At 50.2% G+C, this 26,462-nt stretch overlaps 2 protein-coding genes across 2 annotated transcripts; both read left to right on the top strand.

Annotated features, from left to right (window-relative positions):
* Positions 1–379: 379 nt before the first annotated feature.
* On the top strand, positions 380–26,462 carry LOC144108087 (uncharacterized). The gene is made up of 7 exons (XM_077641368.1): positions 380–744; positions 15,863–16,016; positions 19,496–19,695; positions 19,879–20,042; positions 21,042–21,220; positions 22,552–22,730; positions 26,210–26,462. Exons 1-7 carry the CDS (start codon positions 407–409, stop codon positions 26,439–26,441), a joined length of 1,446 nt encoding a protein of 481 aa, XP_077497494.1. The 5' UTR covers positions 380–406; the 3' UTR covers positions 26,442–26,462.
* On the top strand, positions 10,030–12,076 carry LOC144106285 (uncharacterized). Its single transcript, XM_077639052.1, has one exon. It carries the CDS (start codon positions 10,137–10,139, stop codon positions 11,949–11,951), a length of 1,815 nt encoding a protein of 604 aa, XP_077495178.1. The 5' UTR covers positions 10,030–10,136; the 3' UTR covers positions 11,952–12,076.

Genomic DNA, 26,462 nt, shown 5'->3' with positions numbered 1-26,462 from the left:
CTCCCTTTATCTTTGCCAGTATTATCGTTTGGTGCGAACGCCAAGGGATTTGCATTGGGTTCTATTTGTGGGTTTCTCCACGATTACATAATTGCAACTGGTAGGTTGATGTGCTAATTCGTTTAAAGTTCTACGAGCTCTTCTTTTTTCACTAAAATGCTGTCTGTTATTTAACTGTCAATATTGTTCTCTTGTTTTTATTCATTGATTTTTCAAAATTCACGATTGGTGCTACAATTTTGTCATCATCTTCCATGGAAACTTCTTTGTTTATTCAACTGCACCTTGGCCAATCCCCCCGCGTGGGTATGTGCCATATACCTGGGGTGAAGAAGAAGAAGAAGAAGGAGAAGAAAAAATGGACGATCCGGCGCATTCCTCGACTGCAGATATACAGAAAGAGGCGATGGTTCGACCTCAACCACGTCCAGTACGGACGTCCAATAAGAAGGACGGTACTTCTGCAGCGGCGACCTCGGCCCCGAAAATGGTCAGCACGCCGGGGGTCTGCCAAGACGGGCGGGAGCTGTACCTAGGCAGCCCGAGGCAGCAGGCGATGTCGGGGCTCTTCTGCCTTCTGCTTCTGTTCGCCTGGGTTGCCATTGTCCTGACACACGTCAAGGGACACGCCGAAGATGCCGTGCCGAGTTCGCTGCCGAGCCACTCGCGGGACTACCCCATCCCCGCCGAAGACCCGACCCGAATCTACGCAGCGTTAGCGGACGACGACGAAGGCGCTCCTAGGTACGCTATTTAATGCGATAGCGTCAGAGTTGTCATCTCACCAAAACCCCGCCGATGTCCGAGACGAAATTCGCTGATTGATGGAGAGGGGTAACGTCACCTTGTGACATCATAACAATTTGTGCACCGTGGCAGGTGGCAGCCACCTGACTGTAAGCTACCTGCACATTGTGGCTGTGGCAGTTAAATATAATGATTGGTCGAGAGAGGTCACGGGACCTCGTGACGTCATCATAACCTGTCCTCCGGGTTGTGAGCAACTCGGCTTCTAGACAGCAACCTGCAGACAAACATCATGTTTAACCGCCGCGGCGCAGTGGCTATGGCGCTCGGCTGCTGGCCCGAAAGACGCGGGTTCGATTCTGGCCGCAGCGGTCGAATTTCAATGGAGGCGAAATTCTAGAGGCCCGTGTACTGTGCGTCACAACCGCAGCACTTAACTACGGCGTTCCTCATAGCCTGAGTCGCTTTGGGACGTTAAACCACCATAAAACCAAACCAAACAAATTGTTTACAAACAAAGCGAGGGGTTCGTGGCAGGCGGATCCGACAGGGGGTGAAGAGTAGGCTTAGCGCCAATAGGAATGCTTAATAATAATAATAATAATAATAATAATAATAATAATAATAATAATAATAATTGGTTTTTTGGGGAAAGGAAATGGCGCAGTATCTGTCTCATATATCTTTGGACACCTGAACCGCGCCGTAAGGGAAGGGATAAAGGAGGGAGTGAAAGAAGAAAGGAAGAATAGGTGCCGTAGTGGAGGGCTCCGGCATAATTTCGACCACCTGGGGATCTTTAACGTGCACTGACATCGCACAGCACACGGGCACCTTAGCGTTTTTCCTCCATAAAAACGCAGCCGCCGCGGTCGGGTTCGAACCCGGAATGCTTGGGAGCAAAAGTTTTTCAAAAGTTTTCAAAGCAGTTTTCTGACTTCGCAGTGCGCTTATTAAGTCGTCCCTTCGTGAAGAGCCGAATTCATCCTATAACAGGTGCAGGGCCACCAGCTTTCCCTCTAGTTAGAACTAAGAAACCCTGTGGTTAAGCTTTCCTGTGCTAGTTTTTTCTCCAGACCCGTTGCACACATGTTGTTGTTGTTGTTGTTAGCCTATCAAAAGATGGCACATACCCACACTGGAGGATCAGCCAAGAATCGGGTGGCTATTCACCGGAACGCAGTTAACAAAAAAGGAAAAGCACGTGGGAGCGCAACACCATCTTTCTTCATATTCTGCTACTTTCATAATCTCTTCGTCGTCTTTTCTTCAACCGCCGTGGTGGCTCAGTGGCTAAACGCTAAATGCAAAAGGCGCCCGTCTGCTGTACACCCCAGATTATCTAGTTTATCCGGAATCTTTCACTACGGCGTCCCTCATAGCTAATCTGTCCTCTTGAGACGTTAAATCACAAAATTCATAATTATTTTCTCCCTCTACTTATAGTCAATGACGACAGTGCTCAACCTGCTTTCAAAAGATTTCACGTGAGGAAGAACTGCTGTTCTATGATCATAATTCATTACACGACACTCGTATTGCCCTTCCAGAAGATCAGTTATCTCAAAACACTGCAGAAACTGCTCTTGGTCTTGCGAAATAGCACAGTACCAACTCGTTTTTGGAGCTTGGGACCTCTCGCTGTACATCCTTGGGACTTCTTATTGGAATCACAAATAAACTTTCAACTTCAGCCACAACGCATAGTATCCAACGTATCCATGTCAAATTTATCCATTTCTCTCAGTAAGCCAGCTTTAATGACCGGAGAAATAAAAATACTACACGATAAAACATACCGCCTAAATAAGGATTCTCAACATCGTCCACAGCACTCGATAATTGTGCACAAGATCTACATAAATATGATTACAAGCTAAAAGCTTTCTCGTCATTAAGGTAGAATTACGATCTGTATAGCCTATAGGCAGCACGCAACATCAAACTGCAGTGAATCATTTAGCCTGCTTTAATCCCGAAGGAAACACATGGGCTGGAATCACCTGCCCAAAAACCAAACACGAAGGCGGTCGATCCTATTTCATCTCCATCACTGATATGTCAGATGCACCAAATTGTTTTACCCATACCAAAACTGAAATTTTAAAAAGCTTAAAATCATTGGAACCCGACCGCGGCGGCTGCGTTTTTATGGAGGAAAAACGCTAAGGCGCCCGTGTGCTGTGCGATGTCAGTGCACGTTAAAGATCCCCAGGTGGTCGAAATTATTCCGGAGTCCTCCACTACGGAACCTATTATCCTTTCTTCTTTCACTCCCTCCTTTATTCCTTCCCTTACGGCGCGGTTCAGGTGTCCAAAGATATATGAGACAGATACTGCGCTATTTCCTTTCCCCAAAAAAACAATTATTATTATTATTAAAATCATTGGGTGTGTACAGTGGTGAGCAGCCTTGACTAGAGCGCGCCGACGGTGCTCTGCGGAGTAAGTAAGCGCCATCTAACGTTAGGCTCTGGGTTTGAGTTATGCGTCCCGTGCACATGCACGGCCAAAATAAAGCGGTGCCTGCTCGTGCATGGGTTCTCGGCCTCATTTCCTCTCAGTGCTTGCGCTTCACGCCGCCAGGGCCGCGCTGAATATTATGTAATAGTAGGGTGTCTCAATGCAAGCGCCGCGTTCCCGGGTGGAGACAACTTAAGCGATGCCGCCATATTGAATCACAACTGGCCTCTCCCATGTACCGCGAAATGCTCGACTGGTAGCCCAGTGTAGCTCTCGCTACAAAAGGCCGTTCAAGTTAAGCACTTTGAAGCGCGCCGAGAGCATGAACGGCACCGTTACAAACGCTAGCGCCGCTGATCCCGTGTGATTCAATATGGCGGCGCCGCTGAAGTTGTCTCCACCGGGAAACGGCGGCGCTGGCATTGAGGCACCCTATGTAATAGCGGCCGGAAAATCAACGCGTTTCGCGCGAATCGCAAGACGCCTAGGCAAACAAGTGCAAGTGGTATCGGGTGATGGCGCGTTTCAAAAGCAAGTGAAAGCGGATGATAGCGCGTTTCAAACACGCATCAGGCCAAAAGTGCGAGAATGGGGCTTATTTGGTGGTTTGTTGTCCGTTTTCGTTTCGTCTCTCTAACGTTAGCGCGTTACCACCGCGCACCAAGCGGTGCAGGCGTATTGTTTGTGTGTCTGCGCTGTATTATCAGCTACAAGGATCACTGCATTTGGCATCCGTACAGATCTAGGAACTTGTATGCAGAAACGCGCGATCATTCACTATCACTCGCGCTTGCTTTCCCGGCCGTCTCGTTACACTGGTGGAACACGGCGGCGTGGCGACGCCCTGGCCATGGTCACAGCGTCACAAATGCAGGCGGCGCTTCCATGGCGGCACAAGCGAACTCGCAAGGTGGGGGCTGGACAAGGAAGCGATGAGCAGGCATCCCTCTGTTTTTGTCGCGCATGCGCACGGGAAGCATAAATCAAACCCAGAGCTTAACGCTAGATGGCGCTGACTTGCTCCGCAGAGCACCGACGGCGCGCTCTAGACAGGGCTGCTGTCCACTTTACTACTCATAGAACATGAGATGGACTGATCACGTGGACTGAATCATTACTAAACAATGCAAGACGCCTTACACGTTCTTACGCGGTTGACGCAGGTAGTACTAACGACATCAACCTCGGCCACTGCTAATATTTGAACATCGCCGTTAGTAGTCTCTCACGTAATTATTTGTTTTCTTCATCATTAAGCTACGCGTTTCTGGTTCGTGCCAGAACCACTGTTCCAAACGTAAATTCTGCAAGGTGATAGTTCGGGCTAGTGGGTATGCGTTATGATCCATAGCGCAGCAACAAAACAGGGGACAAACACAAGCGCTTGTGTTTGTCCCCTGTTTTGTTGCTGCGCTATGGATCATAACGTAAATTCTGCCCTCAGTCATTCGGCCTCACAAATTTAACGTGGGATTACTCTAGTTTTACAAAAAAGTTGGGCTGAGGATTAGCTAATGTGTTAAGCCTGGATATCTCGAAGCGAAAAGCTTCGTGGCGATGCTCGTGGTTTAGCTTAAGGTTTCATACATAGGGTTACAATTTGGGTATACCTTTCTAGCTTTTCCAAAACGTGTTGTCTTAGGTATACAAAGCTTGTACAATCGTTATACAAGGCTATTAAAATCTCCAACTCCCATCCTACGCTCCCACGCTACCACTTCCGGGTCTTCTTCTCCTTCCATAGCGAATGGTCAGACGGCGGAGGCAGCGCGCGGTGGCTACGATGGCTGTGGCAGCAGCGGCCACCTGCGCTCCGCGTGACGTCACTCGGTTTCGCGCATGAGCAGCTGTAGCAAATCTGTAGTGTGGCTCACGCGAAGCCCGGTGTTGACGATCCTAGTGAAGATTTTCGCTTCAAACAATTGTAGAACTCAGCCTACCGACACAGCCCACTACTCGCGAAAGCTGGCCGGATTTAGCGGCGTTCCGGGCATGTAAGGTCGTAAAACTGCACGCGTGCAATGAGGACGGTGGCACTGACACAAAGACATTTACAAACGTGTTCTTTGAAGGGCCAGTTGGTTCATGTTTGAATTTGACATGGCGCTTGGAAAGGAATGGTGCAGCAACTGTCTTGCTTCACGGTAGACACTCCAGCCTCAAAAGCGTAACGCGTTGCAGCACTACAAAGGAGTCCACGGAACGCCATCGCCCATTCGGCGCGACGCCTTCCCCGTTAGACAAATCGCTCTGCCACGTACGGTGAAACGGACGCGCGGAGCGGCCAACCACGTAGAAGCGCTGCCAGGCGGTTTGCCGAACCGCACGGGACTCAGTTGCAGTCGTAGTTCGCCGGCACATCGCTCTCAACAAACCCGGTGCCACGAACGCCAGCATAGCTTCCGCGCCGAACGAACGGGCAGCAAGCCGCAAGCTTCGTGGTGAACGCGCTTTGGATGTGCGCTGCGTTGTTCGCTGCTCACCGCATGATTCCTGCGTGCCCGCACGGCCCCTCTGCGCCCGAACGAGAGATATGTCAGACGCGTCACTTCCTTTCCTTAAAATCAATTTTCATTCCATTTTCCTTCCCTTGCGGCCCGTTCCGGGTCGCCCAGCGAAATATGTGACAGGCGTCCCTTCCTTTCCTTGCGCTGCCGTCGGGCGCTATCTATTGGGGTAGTGGCGTACATTGCGAGGAGGAGGAGGGATTTTTTCGCTCACGGCCGAAGCCGACGACACCGGCTTTTCTCAGACACGAGCTCCTTAACGCTGTCGCGTTAAAATGCGCAGCAGTAGGAGGCTCTTGCACAGCTCAGACCCAACCGTTGAAGTGACAACGTGCAAGTGGGCTGCGGAGAGAGAGAGAAAGAGAATAAACAAATTACGCGGGTGGTTCACCCAGGTCCGGGAAACCGTTGGCGAATACGGCCCTCCAGGCCTGACCTATCAGCGGGCGCTAAAGGGGGAGCACTGTGTGAGCCAGCTTCGCCCCCCCCCCCCCCCCCACTGCTCATGGTTGAGTTCCTGTAAACTGCGCGCTTTACGTTGTTCGAGGCAGCTCCAAGCTATGTGGAGGATGTCGAAAATCTCTCCGAAGGCCGGGCATGCTTTTGAAGCGAAAAGCTTCACTGCGCTAGGTAAAACTGTCGTCGCGTAGGACGGAGAATGACGAACGACCGTGACGCCCAATCACGTTTATCCCTTCCTTACAGCGTGGTTCGCGTGTCCATAGATATATGTGCGACATTACTGCGCCGTTTCCTTTACTCAAAACCAATTTTCAAAACCAATCTTCACCCGCCACGGTGGCTCAGTGGTTAGGGCGCTCGACTACTGATCCGGAGTTCCCGGGTTCGAACCCGACCGCTGCGGCTGCTAAGGCGCCCGTGTGCTGTGCGATGTCAGTGCACGTTAAAGATCCCCAGGTGGTCGAAATTATTCGGGAGCCCTCCACTACGGCACCTAATTCTTCCTTCTTTCACTCTCTCTCTCTTATCCCTTCTCTTACGGCGCGGTTCAGGTGTCCAACGATATATGAGACAGATACTGCGCCATTTCCTTTCCCCAAAAAACCAATTATTATTATTATTAAAACCAATCTTCATGGGTTAAAGGCGCATGCATAACTGGCCCCCTGGGACATTGGATACCTCAGTCGTGTTTTAACATATGTAAAAATTGAAAATTGGTTGTTGGGGAAATGGCGCAGTATCTGTCTCACTTCTCGGTGGACACCTGAACCGCACCGTAACGGAAGGGATAAATGAGGGACTGAACGAAGAAAGGAATAAAGAGGTGCCGTACTGAAGGGCTCATGAATAATATCGACCACCCGGGAATCTTTAATGTGCACTGACTTTAACGTGCACTCGGGCGCCTTTGCGTTTCGCCTCCATCGAAACGCGGGTACTCCGGATCAGTAGCCGCTAACCACAGTGCCACCGCGGCGGGTAACAACATTTTGGCAGAAACGCGGCCTTCGGCGTTCATTGTGCTCATTGGAGATCGCGTTGACAACCTTCTAGACTACGATGATTGTAAGGAAAGGAAGCCGCGTAGCTGGCTCCTGGGGGCAGTGGACGCCTCAGTCGCGCCTTGAGGTATGTGGCGGTGGTGAGAGAGAGAAAGAGAGATGTGGGCTGCATGCATTAGCGCTGACAACGTTGCGACAAACACGCGGCACTGCAGCAATAGGCCGCAGCGTTCATTAGATGACCAACCTCTCGCGATCAACGATAAACTGCCACCTGCCAGGGTGGCAGGGTGGGCGCACTGCCTATCCAATGTGCGGGACGCACTCAACGTTACAGACGCCAAGCCACGTCTAATTGCCCGATACAGCACAGCTTTCGCTCTCTAACCAGATTTAGCAGTAGACGTACCGCAGCTAATTTTTCTGGGTATTGCGCAGGCGAAATCTTCTCTGCCGAGCTAAGTTTGGTAGTGTACGGGCTTGCTTGTTTCACCATATAGTGGCTTGCGGTCGAGTGAGGATTTTGTGGAGGGGAGGGTTGCGTATTTCCTGCTACTAAGTCAGTGGTAGTTTTGATTTCACCGTATGCCGCCGGGGTTCAAGGGCTCCCCACTGCCTGATCCCATCACCCTTCTCCTTTGAGTCTCATTGTGTGCAAATAAAGTCTAACCACAAAAACAAACGTAAGCAAAGTTAGTCTGACAATAAAAAAAACAGGTTATGCGCTTCTTTTGGACCCGCCACGGTGGCTGAGTGGTTAGAGCACTCGGCTACTGATCCGGAGTTCCCGGGTTCGAACCCGACCACGGCGGCCGCGTTTCGATGCAGGCGAAACGCAAAAGACGCCCGTGTGCTGTGCGATGTCGGTGCGCGCTAAAGATCCCCAGGTGATCGAAATTATTCCGAAGCCCTCCACTACAGCACCTCTTTCTTCCTTTCATCTTTCACTCCCTCCTTTATCCCTTCCCTTACGGCGCGGTTCAGGTGTCCGCCGATATTCGAGACAAATACTGCCCCATTTCATTTAATAATAATAATAATTGGTTTTTGGTGGAAAGGAAATGGCGCAGTATCTGTCTCATATATCGTTGGACACCTGAACCGCGCCGTAAGGGAAGGGATAAAGGAGGGAGTGAAAGAAGAGAGGAACAAATAGGTCCGTAGTGGAGGGCTCCGGAATAATTTCGACCACTTGGGGATCTTTAACGTGCACTGACATCGCACAGCACACGGGCGCCTTAGCGTTTTTCCTCCATAAAAACGCAGCCGCCGCGGTCGGGTTCGAACCCGGAAACTCCATTTCATTTCCCCAAAAACCAATTTACATACATCTATATTTACTTCTTTTGCTGCTCGAAATTATTCCGGAGCCCTCCACTAGCCCCGCCGCGGTGGCTCAGTGGTTAGGGCGCTCGACTACTGATCCGGAGTTCCCGGGTTCGAACCCAACCGCGGTGGCTGCGTTTTTATGGAGGAAAAACGCTAAGGCGCCCGTGTGCTGTGCGATGTCAGTGCATGTTAAAGATCCCCAGGTGGTCGAAATTATTCCGGAGCCCTCCACTACGGCACCTCTTCTTCCTTTCTTCTTTCACTCCCTCCTTTATCCCTTCCCTTACGGCGCGGTTCAGGTGTCCAACGATATATGAGACAGATACTGCGCCATTTCCTTTCCCCCCAAAAACCAATTATTATTATTATTATTTACCCTCCACTACGGCACCCCTTTCTTCCTTCCTTCGTTCACTCCCTCCTTTATCTCTTTCCTTACGGTGCGGTTCAGGTGTCCAACGATATATGAGACAGATACTGCGCCATTTCCTTCTCCCCAAAACCAATTTGGTGCTGCGCCTAGGGTCATTTGAAAGGCGAAACGTGGTTTTCCTTGCATTTGCATTTTTAGTAAAATGAAACTAAAAGGCTTCCGCTTCGAATATAATGAAATGAGGACAATGATTGTGCGCTTGTGCTTGCGAATTTTTTTTCTTTAATTGCGCAGTGAAATTACGAATGTGCCCGGGGCACCGACGTGCGCTTAACGTCATGGCATAAAGGCTAGGAAGTGTAAAGTGTTGCGACATCAGCATTCGTGAACTCCGTCCTCCTTAGCGAATCAATACTCCGTTTCAAACATCATGTGCAACGCTGTTATATCTGGCGCCCTTGTTTGGGCTGTTTGCATCCGCGACCAAAAAGTAGTGCGTTGTTTGTGGTTAGCGCAACATAGTAAATGCTTTGCCTCTAGGCTTACCACATGACGCATTTGTCATGACCTTGATTATATGCACTGCTATTGACGACAACACACTCGCTTTCTCGTCCCGTAGACCAATCGTGCACAGAACAAGCACGGAGTAACACACCTCCCTTTATTTTCCCGACCGGACTATTTTCGTACCTTTCACAGCGTTGCACCTGATGTATGAAACGGAGTTGTATAGGAGTTGACATCCCTTCATGCCTCAGCCGCCGCCTAGACCATGATTCGCCGGAGCAGAGAAAGGCGCCTATAGAGGGAGAATAGGTTGCTTCTGAATTCGGTGGATGTGCTGCAAAAGTACCAGGAAGGTAACACAGACCCACGGAACCACCCATGAAACATTGTTCCTTTCAAACCACATGTAGACTGCTTTAAATTTTTTGTTTTTTTCCCGCTAACTGGGAGGCCACCAGGGGGCCAGGGAGTGCGGACGTGACTCACGTCGGTTCCGTGGAAAGTTGGTTTGTCTGGTGGAAATTGTGCCGATTCATGGAATAATTGTTTGCCATCACCTGTGGAAAGTCACAAGGGTCATCTGGGTGAGATTTTCATGAGCGTGAGTGGACGTTTGAACATTTTATGGCCTTTTTGTGTCGACCATGTTTCCCGCCTAGCTAAGCCTACCGCTAGCGGTAAACGAACGCGGCGGCTCGGCGACAGCCGAAGCCCCCGGCGCTCGCTTCGAAACGCCGTTGCATGACCATGGAGGTGACCGTAGAGGGTACGGAGATTACACCCGAAGAATTGAGAACCTCGGATTGGATCACTAAAGTGGGAAAACATGTTAAAGAACTGCAGGACCTCACGAGAGGCGAACGGCGAGGAGGCAAAGATGGAGACGCCAGATTGGAACGCGGAGCCGAATCCGGAGAGGGCAGAAAGATAGCGGCGGAGGCGAACGCCGCATATAAAAAGCTGGGGCAGACGAACGCGGAGCGCTCAATTGCGTCGTACCTTCCGCGTTTGCCAGCTAATGACTACAAGATAATTATTCGGCCGAAGAATGGGCTGGCGCTCGCGAAAGTTCCGACTACGAGGTTGAGTGCGGCGGTGCGTATGGCAGCGCAAATTCCATGGGTCAAAGGGCAGGACAAGGACGTGCTGATTCATAACGACAAACAAGGCACCCTGATTTTCAGCACCCCAGACATGGACACTGTCTGGAAGGTGACCAAGATTAAGTCTATCCATATCGACGACGACGAGTACGAAGTCACAGCGTACCTGGCGCCGCACGAGGACTGCGGGCGGGGTGTGGTGCACGGCATCGACCAGAAACTGACCATAGAGGAACTGACAGAGGCCTTCGGTAACCCGAGGAACCCCCCGATACTTGGCGTTAGGAAGATGGGCAACTCCAGTTCGGCGATCGTCATCTTCAAACACGAGACAGTGCCGAGGTGGGTGTACTGTTACGACGTACCCCTAAAGTGCGTGCTCTACAAGAAGCGGTACGAGGTGTGCTACCGCTGTGGCGAGCTAGGACACAGATCGGACGTATGTGCCAGCGGCCAAGTTAAGTGTCTGGGATGCGGAATCATAGCCCCACCCGAGGATCACGTATGCGAGCCCAAGTGTAAATTGTGCGGCAAAGGTCACTTGACAGCAGACCGGAAATGCAAGGAAGCTTTCAGGACCCCTTATACGATAAAGAAGAGGCAATGGGAGGCCAAGCTGGCTATGGAAGTCATGGAAGAGGAAGCGCGGAAGGCGAAGGAGACCGAAGTAGGAAGGAGCCGGTTCGAAAAGCATCAAGGGAGATCCAGGAGTCAGTCAGGAAACCAGAGCGAGTCGAGAGGGAGATCAGAGTCCTTCCCGCGTCTACCGAATCTGCGGGAAGCGGAGAAGCAAAAGGCCCAACCCGGGACTGCGGGCCCCTCCGGAGGCGCTGTCGTCAACAACCCAGCGAGGCCCAAGTCTCCGAGCCGAAAGGTGGGTTGGGTGAGCGAAGCCTCCCAGGATACACGCGATGAAGAAATCTTCCAGATTAAGGAAGAAAATCGATTGCTTAAGGCACAGCTCGCAGCGATGAGCAAGCAAATTGAGGAGCTTAGAATAGCGCTTAAGCCTAATGCAGCACCTGCGAAACAATCGCAGATGCCACAGAATCCAGTTGTAAGAGCATCAGAGGAGCAGGGTGCGGCTCAGCCGCCGGCTAAGAAGAGGGCGAAGGAAGTAGAGAAGCCCATAATAGATATGGACACAGAGAAAGTGATAGACATGAAAATAGAACAATTGGAGGCAAAATTTGAGGCCAAATCTAGACAGGACAATGAATGGCGCAAGGCTTTTGAAGAACGCATGTTAGGGATGTTCCAAACCCTCTCAGAGCAGCTGCATCAACGAGATAACAGCGTCGCAGAGCAAATACATCAGAGGGATAATAACCTCACTGAACAACTTAAGGAAGAATTTGCGAAAAGGGACCGGGCGTACGAACACCTCACCCAACAAGTACTAGGAAACCAGATGAATCAGCTGACTGGCAATCATGGCTCACAGATCCAGTAAAACCACCGTTTGGCAATGGAATTGTAGAGGTTTCACGCGCAAGCGTGCTGTCTTGCAGGAATTCCTGAGGAACGGGGACCGACCGGAGCTAATAGCACTACAAGAATGCGGCAGAAAAGCAAAATTGTCGGGGTACAAATCGTACGTAGGCGAGGGTGAAAACACGCAGGTGGCCACCCTAGTCAAACGAAACATCACGGCGGTGCAGCATAACATCGGGAGTACAGAAATAGACCATGCTCTCGTAGAACTGATACCGCGAAGAAAGAGAGAAAGTAGCTTGTTCGTATTAAATGTCTACAGTTCTCCCAAACAAAGGAAATGTGAATTCGGGGATCTCTTCGCAACGACGCGACGTAAGATAAAGAACAACCCGCTGTTGATCGTGGGGGACTTCAATGCTCACCATTCGGCATGGGGATATAAACAGGCTTCAATCAAGGGCAGGAAATTGTGGGACGACATACAGACTCATAATCTGGATTTGATAACCGACCCGCTGCAACCCACAAGGAAGGGAAATAGTGTCGCGAGTGACACAACACCTGACCTCACCTTGACGGGGAGCGGCACTAGAGCCACGTGGTGCAATACAAACGAGGATCTGGGAAGCGATCACAAGATCATAGAAGTGGTGGTAGAAGGAGGCCCGACAGTTCCCGGGAAACGGAAGGTAGAGGCCGTAAATTGGGACGCTTTCAGGGCACTCAGGGACAACCCGGCTCCCGTCTCTGACATTGCGGAATGGAGCGATGGGGTGGTACGGTCTGCTAAAGAGGCCACCGAAGCGGTGGAAATCGAGGGGGACAATGAAGCCGTAGACAGGAGATTAATAAATCTCTGGAGGAAAAAGAAAGGGTTGGAGGATCGACTTCGACAAAGGAGATGGGATCGGAATATCAGGAAACAGATAGCGGCTTTAAACAGAGAAATTGAAGAGCACGCAATCGCACTCACGAAGCAGAATTGGGGGAACGTCTGCGATCAGATGGAGACGAATATGAGTACCGCACGAACGTGGCGACTTCTTCGCCACCTCTTAGATCCGGATAGCACAAAGTCAGCGTCCAAACAACAGCTAGAAAGACTGGCGCATCAGTTTGAAGGCACTAAGAAGGAACTATTAGAAGAAGTTCGCAACAGGTACATAAATCCCGCCGGACCCGAACCCCTCCCGGACTATGAAGGGGGAGAGAATTCGGAATTAGACGCCCCGCTCTCCCTGGCAGAAGTCAGAGCGGAGATTAATCGCCTGCGGACTAAGTCAGCAGCGGGGCCGGATAGAGTGAGCAACAGAATGCTTCGTAATTTAGACGACAGGTCCATCGTCAACATCGCAACGTACATGCAGGAGTGCTGGGAGAAAGGGACGATACCACAGGAGTGGAAACTCGCAAATCTCATTTTCATTCCCAAGTCGGGGAAGAAACTGGGCCTCGAGAACCTCAGGCCGATATCGCTCACCTCCTGCGTGGGTAAGCTTATGGAACATGTCGTTCAGACGCGGCTCAGTAGGTACATAGAGGACAATGGGCTATACCCAGACACCATGATCGGCTTCCGACCAAAGCTGTCGGCATGCGACGTGATGCTGCAACTCAAGGACCAAATTATAGACAAGCAAACCCGAGACACGAAAGTGATTGTGGGGTTGGATGTGGCAAAGGCATTTGACAACGTGAGGCACGTGTCGATCTTAGAGAATCTGAACTCACTAAATGTAGGTAAGAGAGTGTATAGTTACATCAAGGACTTTCTTACGAACAGGAAATCCACTCTCAAGATAGGGGACGACTCCATCGAGGACATTATACTTGGTAACACAGGAACGCCGCAAGGCTCGGTGTTATCACCGACCCTCTTCAACATTGCGATGTTGAGACTCCCCGAACTGTTGGCGGACATTGAGAATTTAAACCACACAATATACGCGGATGACATAACATTATGGATAAATAAGGGGAGTGACGGACAAATTGAAAGCTCTCTGCAAAAAGCAATTGGCATCATTGAAGAGTACCTGAAACCCAAGGGACTTAAATGCTCGGCCGAAAAGTCGGAAGCACTGTTCCTGATGCCCCCTGGAAAACGGCGGCTTCACCAAAAGCACGAGGCAGACATCCACCTGTATGTCGATGGCGGAGAGATCCCCGCGGTTGACAGTATCCGCGTCCTCGGGCTAAGGATTCAGGCGAATCGGAAGAATCATGAAACGCTTGCTAGGTTAGAAGCTAGTGCAAATCAGACGTGTCGCCTTATCAGAAGAATAGCGAACAGGCACGCTGGGATGAAGGAGGCGAATCTCTTGAGACTCGTGCAAGCCTTCGTAATCAGTAGGATAGTGTACGTGGCACCCTACCTGAAACTCAACGGAGCGGAACGGAACAAGCTCGAAATCATTATCAGGAAAAGTGTCAAGGTCGCACTCGGCCTACCCCCGAACACATCCACCGAGAGACTTATGAAGCTAGGGGTCTCCAACACTCTCGCGGAGAGCTCATTGAGGCTGCCCTTACCGCTCAGCATCAAAGGCTACTCGGTTCTGAAACGGGGAGGAAAATTTTAGAGAGATTGGGCTACGAGCCCAAGCATGAACATGCCCGCTCACGAGACATACCACGACAAATCAAGGACAAGATTAAAATCCCTCCGCTGCCCAGAAACATGCACCCCGCCTTTCACGAAGGCAGGCGCAAAGACAGGTCAGAAGCATTACATGCTAGGTATACAGGTCGACAGGACGTCCTGTATACGGACGCTGCAATATATGAGAGCAAAGCCGCACACGCGGCTGTGGCGGTTAAGGAAGACGGAACCCCGGTGGCGTGCTGCACAGTCAGTGGTGTCAAGACAGTAGAAGCTGAGGAAGTGGCGATAGCCTTAGCCGCCAGCCAAGGAGGGGTCAAGGTGGTCATTAGCGATTCAAAAAACGCTGTGAGAAATTACGAATCGGGGAGGGTGACGGAGACTGCCATCCATATATTAAGCAGGGAAGGAGGACCCAGAGAACTGGTTCTGCTCGTTTGGGCACCAGCTCACCAAGGACTTAAAGGGAACGAGGAGGCTCATTCGGTCGCCCGAGGTCTCACTTACCGGTCGACCCCTGGGACCTCCCAAATCTCTGGAAGTACAAACAGCACAGAGGATATGCGCGCATACCAGGAAATCACACAATACTACAGACTAAATCGTCAGATTTATCCGGGAGCGGACAAAACGCTCAATAAAAAAGAGGAGGTTCTTTGGAGGAAATTACAGACAGGGGTTTTTCCCAACCCAGTACTCTACAGCAAGTGGCATCCTACAGTATTCAGGTCAAAGTGCAAATTTTGCGATCAGCCAGCAAATTTGGTCCACATGGTGTGGACGTGCCCGGCTAAATATGATAGCTCACGCACTATAGAATCCTGGGAGGCTTTGCTCCGCAGCCCAGACCCCAACGTCCAGCAAGACATCATCGGTCAAGCCCTTGCTGCTGCTGTATCCCAAGGGATCCCGGCCGACGGCTAGGGCCGACAGGGGAGATGGACTTCTCTCCTGGCGTTCATTGACTGGTGTTACAATAAAGTTGTTTCTCTCTTCCCGCTAACTGTTGAAATTTGAAATCGATTGGACGGCTCACTTCGCTCAATGCCAATTGAAGAGTTCGTTGTTCAGTTGCCTAACAATCTGACCTGTTGATTTGTTTTTAATACTTGTATGTTATCTATTTTTGTGCTACCCATCTTATTTGTTTTTACTCATGTATGCACCCACTCCTGCTGTGTCTCTCGTCCGAGACAGCAGTATTTGTAAATAAATAAAGATAATAAAGAATCGGCAAAAAAACCTTTCTCTCTTTTGGGTGCAATCCTTCCAATGTGTGGATGCATTCGCTGTCGCTCCAGATCAAGCGCCGCTGTGCGTTACAGAAAAAATTCGACTACTGCACCCACAAGAACCACGGCTACCGTTCGACGGCGTGCACCAACTACGGTCACTGCTGGTTGGGAGAGCTTCGATTTGCAGCGGCTGTTCGCGCGGAAGCGGACGGTGCCAGCGCCTTCGTACACCGGACAGGATATGGTACGGAATGGCTTTTGCACGATCGTCCATAGTCTTCATATGGGGGCACTGATAAAGCTTTTATTCTTTTCCCGACTGATATGTTGTCAGTGCGAGCTCGGTCAGCTGCGGATGCGATCTTGTGATGATGATGATGTAGTAGTAGTAGTGGTGGTGGTGGTGGCGGTGGTTTAAAACAATAATAAAAAAGACGGAAAACATTTTTTGCTAGCCCTGGCATCTGCCATCGCCTGGCATCGTATAATATATATATATATATATATATATATATATATATATATATATATATATATATATATATATATATATATATATGTATATATACTGATGAAGGCAGCCAACAGTCACCGAAACCAAGGTGCATAGGGGAACGTTATTTTTTAATGTGTTGTGCTTATCAGTGGGATAATATTACTTAGATTAATAAATCGATTAAAGAAAATTACTTATAAAGCAGCAGAAAAAACAACCATGCCGCCGGTGGGATCCGAACCCACGACCTCCGAAAATTGCGTCCGGTGCTCTTACCAACTGAGTTACGGCGACGGCTGTCCAATCTGCTGCTCTCGTGGGTATTTATGTTATTTATGTGTTTTTGGTGTACGCGAACCTTAAGTGTATATATATATATATATATATATATATATATATATATATATATATATATATATATATATATATATATATGTGTGTGTGTGTGTGTGTGTGTGTGTGTGTGTGTGTGTGTGTGTTGGACCAGTGTTGTGTTCATAATAAAGAAAAGCACACGCGCACAACACTATGTACACTACGGCTGATAATCGTCCTAGGTAGCACACGCGGAGTGTTCGGTCACTGCGCGTCACTACCTGGCGGTGAACAAGCCCGTCTGTCATCATCAATCTTGTCGCCCCGTTATGTCCTCTGCAGAACAAAGGCATCTCCCACTACCCTCCGATTCGGTCTCCCCAGCGCCATGCAGCTACGTAATATCCTATAGTCGGATTCAACTCAAGAACGAAGCGGCTTTTCCTCGTCAAAGGGCCTCCTTCCAGCCAATAACATCGGCCAATTCTCATGACCCTGCTAGCGTGACAATGCATGCAGGAGCGGCGCGACAAAGCATAGAGAGAGAGAGGTGGGGGGGGGGGGGGGGCTAGCCCTGACAATGGAAGGCGGGAGCTATCCCCTTTCATCCGCCACTCCCTGCGTTGTCACGCAATCGGCCGACGCCATTGACTAGAAGGGGACCTTTGCCGGGGAAAAGCAGCTTCGTTCTTGAGTTGTATCCGACTATGGTTTCATCTCCATATCTGACTCTATGCTCCCCTAGCTTTACCATGGTTTTGTCGCTTTGAAATAATTAGTTTTTGGGGGTAAAGGAAATGGCGCAGTATCTGTCTCATATATCCTTGGACACCTGAACCGCGCCATAAGGGAAGGGTAAATGAGGGAGTGAAAGAAGAAAGGAAGAGAGAGGTGCCGTAGTGGAGGGCTACGGAATAAATTCGACCTCCTGGGGATCTTTAACGTGCACTGACATCGCACAGCATCGAGACTTTCGACTTTCCCAAATGAGTGCTCTGCTGTGCGACTCCCGCGCCGCCCTCAGCCGCCTGCAATCTAACGGCCGCGGTACCCCACTAGTGCGGGAAATTCGCTCGCGCATCGAGCGCCTCGCGCAGAGAGGTTGTGCCGTGCGTGCACAGTGGGTGCCCGGTCACTGCGGCATCGCCGGCAACGAAGAAGCTGACGACCTCGCGACCGCTGCACACCAACTACCTGCCAGCGATCTGCCCCTTGCGCTGGAGGACGTGCGTGCGGCCATTCACGACCATCTCCGAAAGCAGCACCCCGACCCACGCATCGCGGGAGGTGAGCGCATCGACAGTGTCACCGGCTGTCGCGCACTTACACGGTCGCAACGTGCAATGATCCTCTGCGCGCGCATTGGCTGCGTGTGGCCCGGGGAACGACGGGTGCGTCACGGAATCGCGACGAGTGATGTGTGTGACGGATGCGGTGCAGTGGAAACACTATAGAACAGCTGCTCCTTCGCTGCTCCGCGTTCGCCGATGCTCGTCGCGATATGCTCGCGGCCTATAGGGCGCAGGGCATACTACCAGACTCCATCAAGACGCTATTGTGGCCGCAGGGCAGTGCGCGCACTCGTGAGCGAACTTTGGTGAGCCTCTGTGCATTCCTCGAACACACGGGCTTGACGTCCCGTCTGTTCTCCGTCAGGTAGTTACGCGCAGTGACCGAACGCTCCGCGAGTTCTACCTTGAACGATTAATAACTGGACGCCCCACTCCAGTTGTAACCTACACAGTGCTGTGCGCGTGTGTGATTTAATTCCTCTAAAATGAACTAATCACGCGCACAACCTGGACACATTTCTTATTGTGTAAATAGTTTGTACATATTACTTCTCCCCCTGTCCTCTATTCCTGTCCCCTCACACCTCTCATTTCATTTCTCCGTTCTGCCTGCTGTCCTTTATTTCCGATGCCCCAGCTCAGGTGCTTCAGTATCGATGGCAGATGCCGGGGCTAGCAAAAATCTTTTCCTTCCTTTTTACTATTATTTTTAATAAAACCACTACCACCACCACCCAAATGCTCTCCTTGGTTTCAATGATTGTCGGTTTCTATCGTATGCACATCCCAATGACCCTTTCATATACTTACCTTTGCGGGCTATGCTCCGTATACTGCAAGGTACATAACGTACACAAGTGAGTCCGTCAGCGTTAGTGCTACGTCCTCTGCTGGCAGGTCGAGTAAACATCATAGAAGGGGGAAAGGAAGTGCCTGCAATTTTACTCAAGTTATCATAATTATTTTCAATACCTTTTTATTAGCGAGAATCGGTTAAGAGTATGCAGTTCTCAATAGTTTCACAGTATATTTCGGTTTATTCACCGTGAAGAAACCACGTGGCCTTAACGTACTGTATGCCAAGCGCTTGAAATATTTCACCCAACCAACAGGGCATGAATTTGATTTCTTTGTTTTCATAAAAGCAACCGGCCTTACGCCAATGCAAGCTGGCCAGTTAGGTAGTACCGACCGGTCAAAACACAGAAAGAAAATATTCATTGCAGAAGCATAAGAAGTCATTGCAAAAGCATAACAAATAAAATTAGCTTGTCATAGATCTCGTAGCTCATAGGATGACGATATACGTACCCAATTACGCGCTGTTATTTTGAACTAGGAAATGAAAATATATAATTGTCACTAGCGAAATATGGGGTTCAGACAAAAGCGGCCATGGGGCCATGTATGCCCTGTCGACAACTGAGTTCGCCGTTATCGGGGGTCTACAGCCCGCAATTATCAATGACGAGACAAAGCAACGCTATTCCCTAGCTCATTTCTTCGCATGGAAATGAAGTTGCACATTCTGTAGAACTGCTAAAACTAACCGTATTGGAGAAGAGTTCTCTCTCAGACCCGGCTCTCGTTCCCCTGACGTGTTGCGTTTGATGTGTTCAGGAAGTCCCATCGGAGCGCAAGAAGATCCTGTGGTGCGTCTACAACGGCAGCGACGCACGGTTCGCACCTCGCCACCTGCCGAGGCATCTGTGCTCCACAGTGGTTCTCTGCTGCCTCACCCTGTCAGCGCCCTCAGGGGAACCGTCGGCGGCCGAACTCCACTTTGCAGAGTTCCTGAAGCTGCGGGACAAGGCCAACAGGCAGGTTTCATACACTGCGACGTGAACTGTTAAATACTAATCAAGCACTAATCCGGAGATTCAGACTCGAGCAAAATCGCATCCTGTATGCGCACCATGGGAGCATCGAAGAAAGAAGCGTAAAACAAAAGAAGATACCGTCATATGAGCGTGGTCCAATGAACTTTCGTGCTCTCTACGCAGACCTAACCTCCTGGTGGCCTTGGGTGGTCCGCAACAGGACCGCCTCGTCCTTCGCTCGCTGGTGCAAGGAAAACGCGGCAACGCCACACTGCGTCTAGCCGTCAACGTGGTGCACTTCGTCGAGTTCAATCGACTCGACGGCGTGCTGCTCTACACTTTGCAGTGTGAGTGCAGTGCACCCAAGGCTCTCTACCTCGTCATCATCACCATCATCCTTATAGGCAGACGAGCTCTTTGTTATGAAGGAAGACAGCCTCTAGCTCTCAGTCATGACATATGGGAACTGTAACCTGGGGCAGCTGAGCTCAGACTGTAGCCGCGAATTTCACAGGCTCGTCTCTCTTTGTAGCGCCTGTTTCCCTTCCCTTCCAGTGTTTGTGTACTCGATCACGAATCATTTACCATCATCCGCAGATTTCAGTTCTCTGTAGGACAGAACCTCTCTCATCGACTTCATATGGACCCTACGCTGGGACAGCAGTTGTAATACTGTAGCTGCGAATTTCGAAGGCTTCAGACGAGAGCTCTGCGGGACCAGAGTCAAGGATGACGACACACATACACCGAGAATGTGTCTCTCCCTATGTCTCGTCTTTTGGTGTTGTCTCGAGATAAACCAAAACTCTTGTTTTAAGGGCTCATCCACAAGCTTTCTTTAGTGTCTGATTACACTTCCGTTCCCATGGAGTCCGCCATGTCACAGGTCCAACGGATCGGCAGATCTCGCATATTCGCGCATTGTACGCCCTCCCCAAGTCTTGTTCCTCTCAATCTCAGCTATATAGAATTTTGCAATAACAGCTGCATAGAAAGCTGTCTCTCGACTAAACGGCGTCGTCGTGTGCCGTACCGGACAGCTCCCGCGTCCATCATCGTCAACATCACCACTATCCCAACTACGTCCACGGCAGGAAAACCACTTCTCCCATTGGTCTCCAGTTAACATGTCCTCCTCTGTACCAACCACTCCCTTGTAACCCTGTCCCGCGTTTACATATGCCGGCTAACAATATTGTTATCCTAATGGGCACTGAGGAGTGGATTCTCTTGGCCGGTTGAAGTTGGGGACGGGAAATCGTTATAATTATTGGCATATTTTGCAAGCCCAGGGAAACAGCAAAGTCTGGGAATTATTTAAAGGCTAAACGCCCCCAACATCACAGGTGGACCGGACACGGTTACCGTCTTCAGGGCTTTGCACGAGCGCCTGGATTTCGGCGGCTACATCATCGCAGTGACGTGCCCCGAGGAAGGTGAAGGTCGCAGGCTGTTCGCCGATGCCGGCCTGGGGCCCGTCGTGCTGATACCGCCCCAAGTGAACGCCAGCAGCACCCAGTGCCCGGTACAATTCTGTACATATCGTCTTAACGGCGAAGTAGTATCTCGGAAGAAATTTAAGCCCATCCAGCAGTGCTGGTTTGTAGCCGCAGATCGAAGTAACAGATGGATAACTGTATATAAAGCGTGCTATGCTGTACCACACAGTTCCAGCACAGTGTATGGCTAACCCTCTTATCTTTAATCCGACAGCTACTAAAGCGGCAATCTAAGTACAGCCAGAAGCTGCTGCCACTTTCTGTCGATTTGGAGATTGTGGCGCCCTCTATAAGCTTAGTAATCAACTGTTGGCGGTGCCCTGAAATATTTCCTTCTGACACCAGCGCATCAGTCCGTGAAGAGCACGAGTGGGCACACGCAACTGCCCAAGCACTCCTACCCCGGGCACACCAACACATGGGCGAGCACAACTACTCAGACCTGCTGAGCACGCGCCTTCGGATAAGTAACTAGACAAGTAAAATGAAATAACGGTGAGAAGTAACAAACACGTACTCAAGCCCACAAAAGACTTCACGCAATCTACCCAGAAGGCTATATATGAGCCGCAATGCATACACTGCAGTGGCATAGAGGTGGACATATGACACGTGATATGGGCCTGTCAAGGCAAAACAGAAATGGAAACGATAAAATAACCTACGATTGTGCGATGTCAGTGCAGGTTAAAGATCCTAAGGTGGTCGAAATTAGTCCGGAGCCCTCCACTACGGCACTTCTTTCTTCCTTTCTTCTTTCACTCTCTCCTTTATCTCTTCCCTTATGGCGCGGTTCAGGTGTCCGCCGAGATGTGAGACAGATACTTCATTTTCTTTCCCCAAAACCAAACCGACGATTGATCGTTGAGAGGGAATGCTGTCCAGCTTAGACCCCAATTTCACCAGGAGCTCACCAAAAACGAGAGCGGCTGCAAGATCTAGCGGACTCTCTGAATTGGTGGACCGACCACCAGTTGATTAAAATGTTTCCATAATCATCATCAGCACCATGTCTATCATTTCAAGCGCTTTTAGCAGGTCACACGGAAGGGGCTTGTCAGTCAGCAATAAACTCCGAATTTTGGCCCTGTCAAAGCGTCGCCTTTAAATACCTGTCCCCCACAGGGAGTTTCATGACCAGTGTAATGAGAGAGCTCCGGTGTACCCCACAGAAAAAGAATTCACCAATAACTCTTAATTTGCAAGGATGTTAACATCTAAAGGACGAACGTTCGGGAACTTCTTGGGGAGTGGAAGCTGTAGTGGAGATATTAGCTGGTCCTAACGTATTTTGACGACTCCATTACGTAGAGGAGGGACACTGGAAGCATGCCTTGCTTTCTCATGGACTGCGCAGATTGGCCTCGGCCGGCGAGGTGTGCTGCAGGATCAAGACGCCCGCGACGTAATGCTGGGCGTCCGGCTCTCGGGTGTCCGGTACAAGCTGCCACCAGGAGGCGGATCGGCCGCGCAGGAAGGCGCCACCGCGTCGCTCATTGGAAGCGCAGCCTACAGGGACGTTTGCCTGGCTATCAGGTATTACCGGCGCGCTCCTGATGTCGCAGCATGATGTGATGGAGCCTCCGCTGTCGGGTTCGAACCCAGGTGTTCTCCGCGGCTGAGTAGCCGAACGCGCTAACGTTACACTGAGCCACTGCGGCGGTTGGAAATACTGACATCGCTCATAGTGGATGTTCTCTAGCTGAGTATAGCCGAACGCGCTAACCAGTGAGCCACTGCGGTGGTTGAATAATAATAATAATAATAATTGGTTTTTGGGAGAAAGAAAATGGCGCAGTATTTGTCTCACATATCGTTGGACACCTGAACCGCGCCGCAAGGGAAGGGTAAAGGAGGGAGTGAAAGAAGAAAGGAAGAGAGAGGTGCCGTAGTGGAGGGCTCCGGAATAATTTTGACCACCTGGGGTCTTTAACGTGCACTGACATCGCACAGCAAACGGGCGCCTTAGCGTTTTTCCTGACATCCTGACATCGCTCATAGTGGGCGTCGCCTAATGCTGAGGAGGAGGATGTTAGGAAAGGAAGAAAAGGCGCGACAACTGTCTCGTCTTGGGTGCACCACTCAACCGCATTGTGATAAAAAAGGAATGAAAAGGGAGTAGAAAGCAGTGCAGCTGGGTTCGAACCCGACCGCGGCGGCTGCGTTTTTATGGAGTCGAAGCGCTAAGGCGCCCGCGTGCTGTGCGACGTCAGTGCACGTTAAAGATCCCCAGGTCGTCGAAATTATTCCGGAGCCCTCCACTACGGCCCCTCTTTCTTCCTTTCTTCGTTCACTCCCTCCTTTATCCCTTCCCTTACGGCGCGGTTCAGCTGTCCAACGATATATGAGACAGATACTGTGCCATTTCCTTTCCCCCAAAACGAATTATTATTATTGTTATTATTATTATTATTATTATTATTATTATTATTATTATTATTATTATTATTATTATTATTATTATTATTATTATTATTATTATGCGCACCACGCATGGTCTATGGCATATGTTAAAGTGGATCCAACGCTTGAGCTCGGAAACACCGTGTACACCGTATACGCTCTCTTACTGCAGGCTCCACTACACGCGGTGTTGTATATAAAGCGCCCGTGCGTCTCTCTCACTGTTTCTGTCCCTTGTCTTTGTGCCTTGCATGCGCTATACATTCGACTCGCCTTCAACTTAAATTTATATTAAAATTATTATGTAACGGAAGGAACACGGCTCTTCTCTGTTTAAATTAACTCTCTTGGACCTGAACTGCACTGAAACCAGCTCGAGTTCAGAACTTCGAAGGCTAGAATGTACCACTAGGAAACATAGTTCCTGCAATTTTTAGTAGTTCAGAGCATGGCTTCCTGGCCCTATGGGAATGGGATCCAGGAAGGAGGGGGGATGATTTTTGTGGAAAGGAAATGGCGCAGTAACTGTCTCACATCTTGAACCCGATCGCGTCGGCAGCGGAGGCGAAACGCAAAGGCGCCCGTGTGCTGTGCGATGTCATTATTATTCCGGAGCCCTCCACTACGGCACCTCTTTCTTCCTTTCTTCTTTCACTTCCTTCTTTATCCCTTCCCTTGCGGCGCGGTTCAGATACTGCGCCGTTTCCTTTTCTCAAAAACCAATTTACCAATTTACATCTCGGTGGACACCTGAACCGCGCGGCAAGGGACTGGACAAAGGAGGCAGTGAAAGAATAAAGATAGTGATAGTAGCCCGGCTGGAGTCTGTTGAAAGGCCCGCGCGATTTCCTTGCCTTTCTTCGAACACAGCTATAGTTACACCCCTCCACACACACACGATTGTACTCAACCGTAAAGTTCTTCAAGCACGGATAAATACTATATCAAAGCCAAACTATGCAGTGCAACTCTCTCACAGCATTTTCCAAGTGGAGTGCAAGCTACACGCTTCGCGTAGCTTTCACGTTCCACGTTTCCACGGGCGTGTCCTTTTCATGTGTTTAAAAGCCCCGCGCATTCACATCGTGCGATGAGTTGCGGCTGCAGGCACAGAGGATAGAGCGACAACTCGAGTAGACCATGATTAAAAGCTGCTCGAGTGCCTTCCGCCACACCAGGAGAGAGAGAGCGGGCTGTGTAACGCCACTACACAGAAATCTAACGCGCCCTCGCGTCCTGCTGATGGCAAAGTTGCACAATTTGGCCGTCAATGCAGCTCGTTCTACTGACAACCAAAGCAGTGGTCTGGGAAGCTGTACTTTTGAAACCTAATTACGATCTTTAAGCCTATTGATGGCGCAGCAGATACAGCTCTGAGAAGACAGAGCTAAGAGGTCAATAATAGAGGTATTTGTCGTACAGTGGACGTAAAGGTGAGGTGATGACGACAACAATGGAGCGAGCGGTAATGACGGCTACCAAAGCCCCAGATATTCGTTTGTAGTTTGTTCTGGATGCCATCCCAGTGGGCCTGACTATGGTTGCTGCTAACTTTCTCCCCTCACAAATTACAGCTAGTGTATACCTGACGTCTTCAAATTTTAGCCTGCGTGACACGGCACCTTGTGTCTGCTAGCTGTTTCAGCTGGCAATTCAAATTATCACATATGCGTGCTGTTAATGACCCGCCGCGGTAGATCAGTGGTTATAGGGCGCTCGGCTACTGATCCGGAGTTGCCGGGTTCGAACCCGACCGCGGCGGCTGCGTTTTTATGGAGGCAAAACTAAGGCGCCCGTGTGCTGTTTGATGTCGATGCACGTAAAAGATCCCCAGGTGGTCGAAATTATTCCGGAGCCCTCCACTACGGCACCTCTTCCTTCCTTTCTTCTTTCACTTCCTCTATCCCTTGCCTTATGGCGCGGTTCAGGTGTCCAACGATATACAAGACAGATACTGCGCCATTTCCTTTCCCCCAATATCAAATATTATTATTATGCTATTAATGCCGACATTTGAGCAAGTTCGAGCCGCATCTTGAAAAAAGCAACAGCACAAGAAGACAACGAGTCAGCACTTATGGTGTCTGTTAATTCTTTCTGTGTCCGTTGTCAAATTTAGTGCTGCTTTTTCCAATACGCCTGCTAGATATGCCTCGCCTGCCTCTTTAGTTCAGACATTCTGCAGCCGAGGACTACATCACAGGCTATAGAATCCCCGCCAGGGTAGCCGCATTTCGATGAGTGCGAAACGCAAAAACGCCCGTGTGCTGTAAGAAGTTCGTGTACTGTGAAGAACCCTAGGTTGTCAAAAAGAGTCAGCTGAGCCACCTGCCATGGCGTCTCGCAGTGGCAAGGTGCAACTTTGGGATGTTAAACAGCACATGCCACACTGCACCATACTGCTCCATACGCCAAGCCATAACCCCCTATCATATCATACTATGCAATACCATATACCACACCACACCACATCATACCATACGATCTACCAACTGAAATCGCATCGTCTTGCTTAAAAGCGTCGGATTTTTAGGGTAAGCCTCCACAGGCCCATACCATGCTCAAATTTCATCCTTGTTTTAAAGGAACAAAGGTTTGTTTCTGTGCGCCAGGGAGCACGGCTGGTCTGGCTACGGCACCCTGTCAGGCGAGTGTGTGGTGGCACACCGCAACCGCACCTGGATGGCCGCCCTGACACCGTGGGCTCTGGACGCAGCGGCACGGCTGGTGGGTCACTACTCGGGCGCGGGTGCCGTCGTCCTGGACGTGGACGCCGACGACGTCCGCGGTGTATGCGGCTCGCAGCCCTTCCCTCTTACCGACGCCCTCCACCGGCTGCTCTAGTAGAGGATGCCTTCTTTCTAA

Source organism: Amblyomma americanum, chromosome 10 (assembly GCF_052857255.1).
Source record: "Amblyomma americanum isolate KBUSLIRL-KWMA chromosome 10, ASM5285725v1, whole genome shotgun sequence".
Taxonomy (NCBI): Eukaryota; Metazoa; Arthropoda; class Arachnida; order Ixodida; family Ixodidae; genus Amblyomma; species Amblyomma americanum.
The sequence above is the reverse complement of the archived record's forward strand: the minus strand, read 5'-3'. Positions and strand labels throughout refer to the sequence as shown.

Bases quoted from the DNA above. Each gene is read 5' to 3' on its own strand.
- LOC144108087 (XM_077641368.1), top strand. From the start codon at position 407: ATGGTTCGACCTCAACCACGTCCAGTACGGACGTCCAATAAGAAGGAC. The intron at 16,017-19,495 runs GTACGGAATGGC...TGATGTGTTCAG, and splicing joins CGTACACCGGACAGGATATG to GAAGTCCCATCGGAGCGCAA. The intron at 21,221-22,551 runs GTACAATTCTGT...TGGACTGCGCAG, and splicing joins CCAGCAGCACCCAGTGCCCG to ATTGGCCTCGGCCGGCGAGG.
- LOC144106285 (XM_077639052.1), top strand. From the start codon at position 10,137: ATGACCATGGAGGTGACCGTAGAGGGTACGGAGATTACACCCGAAGAA.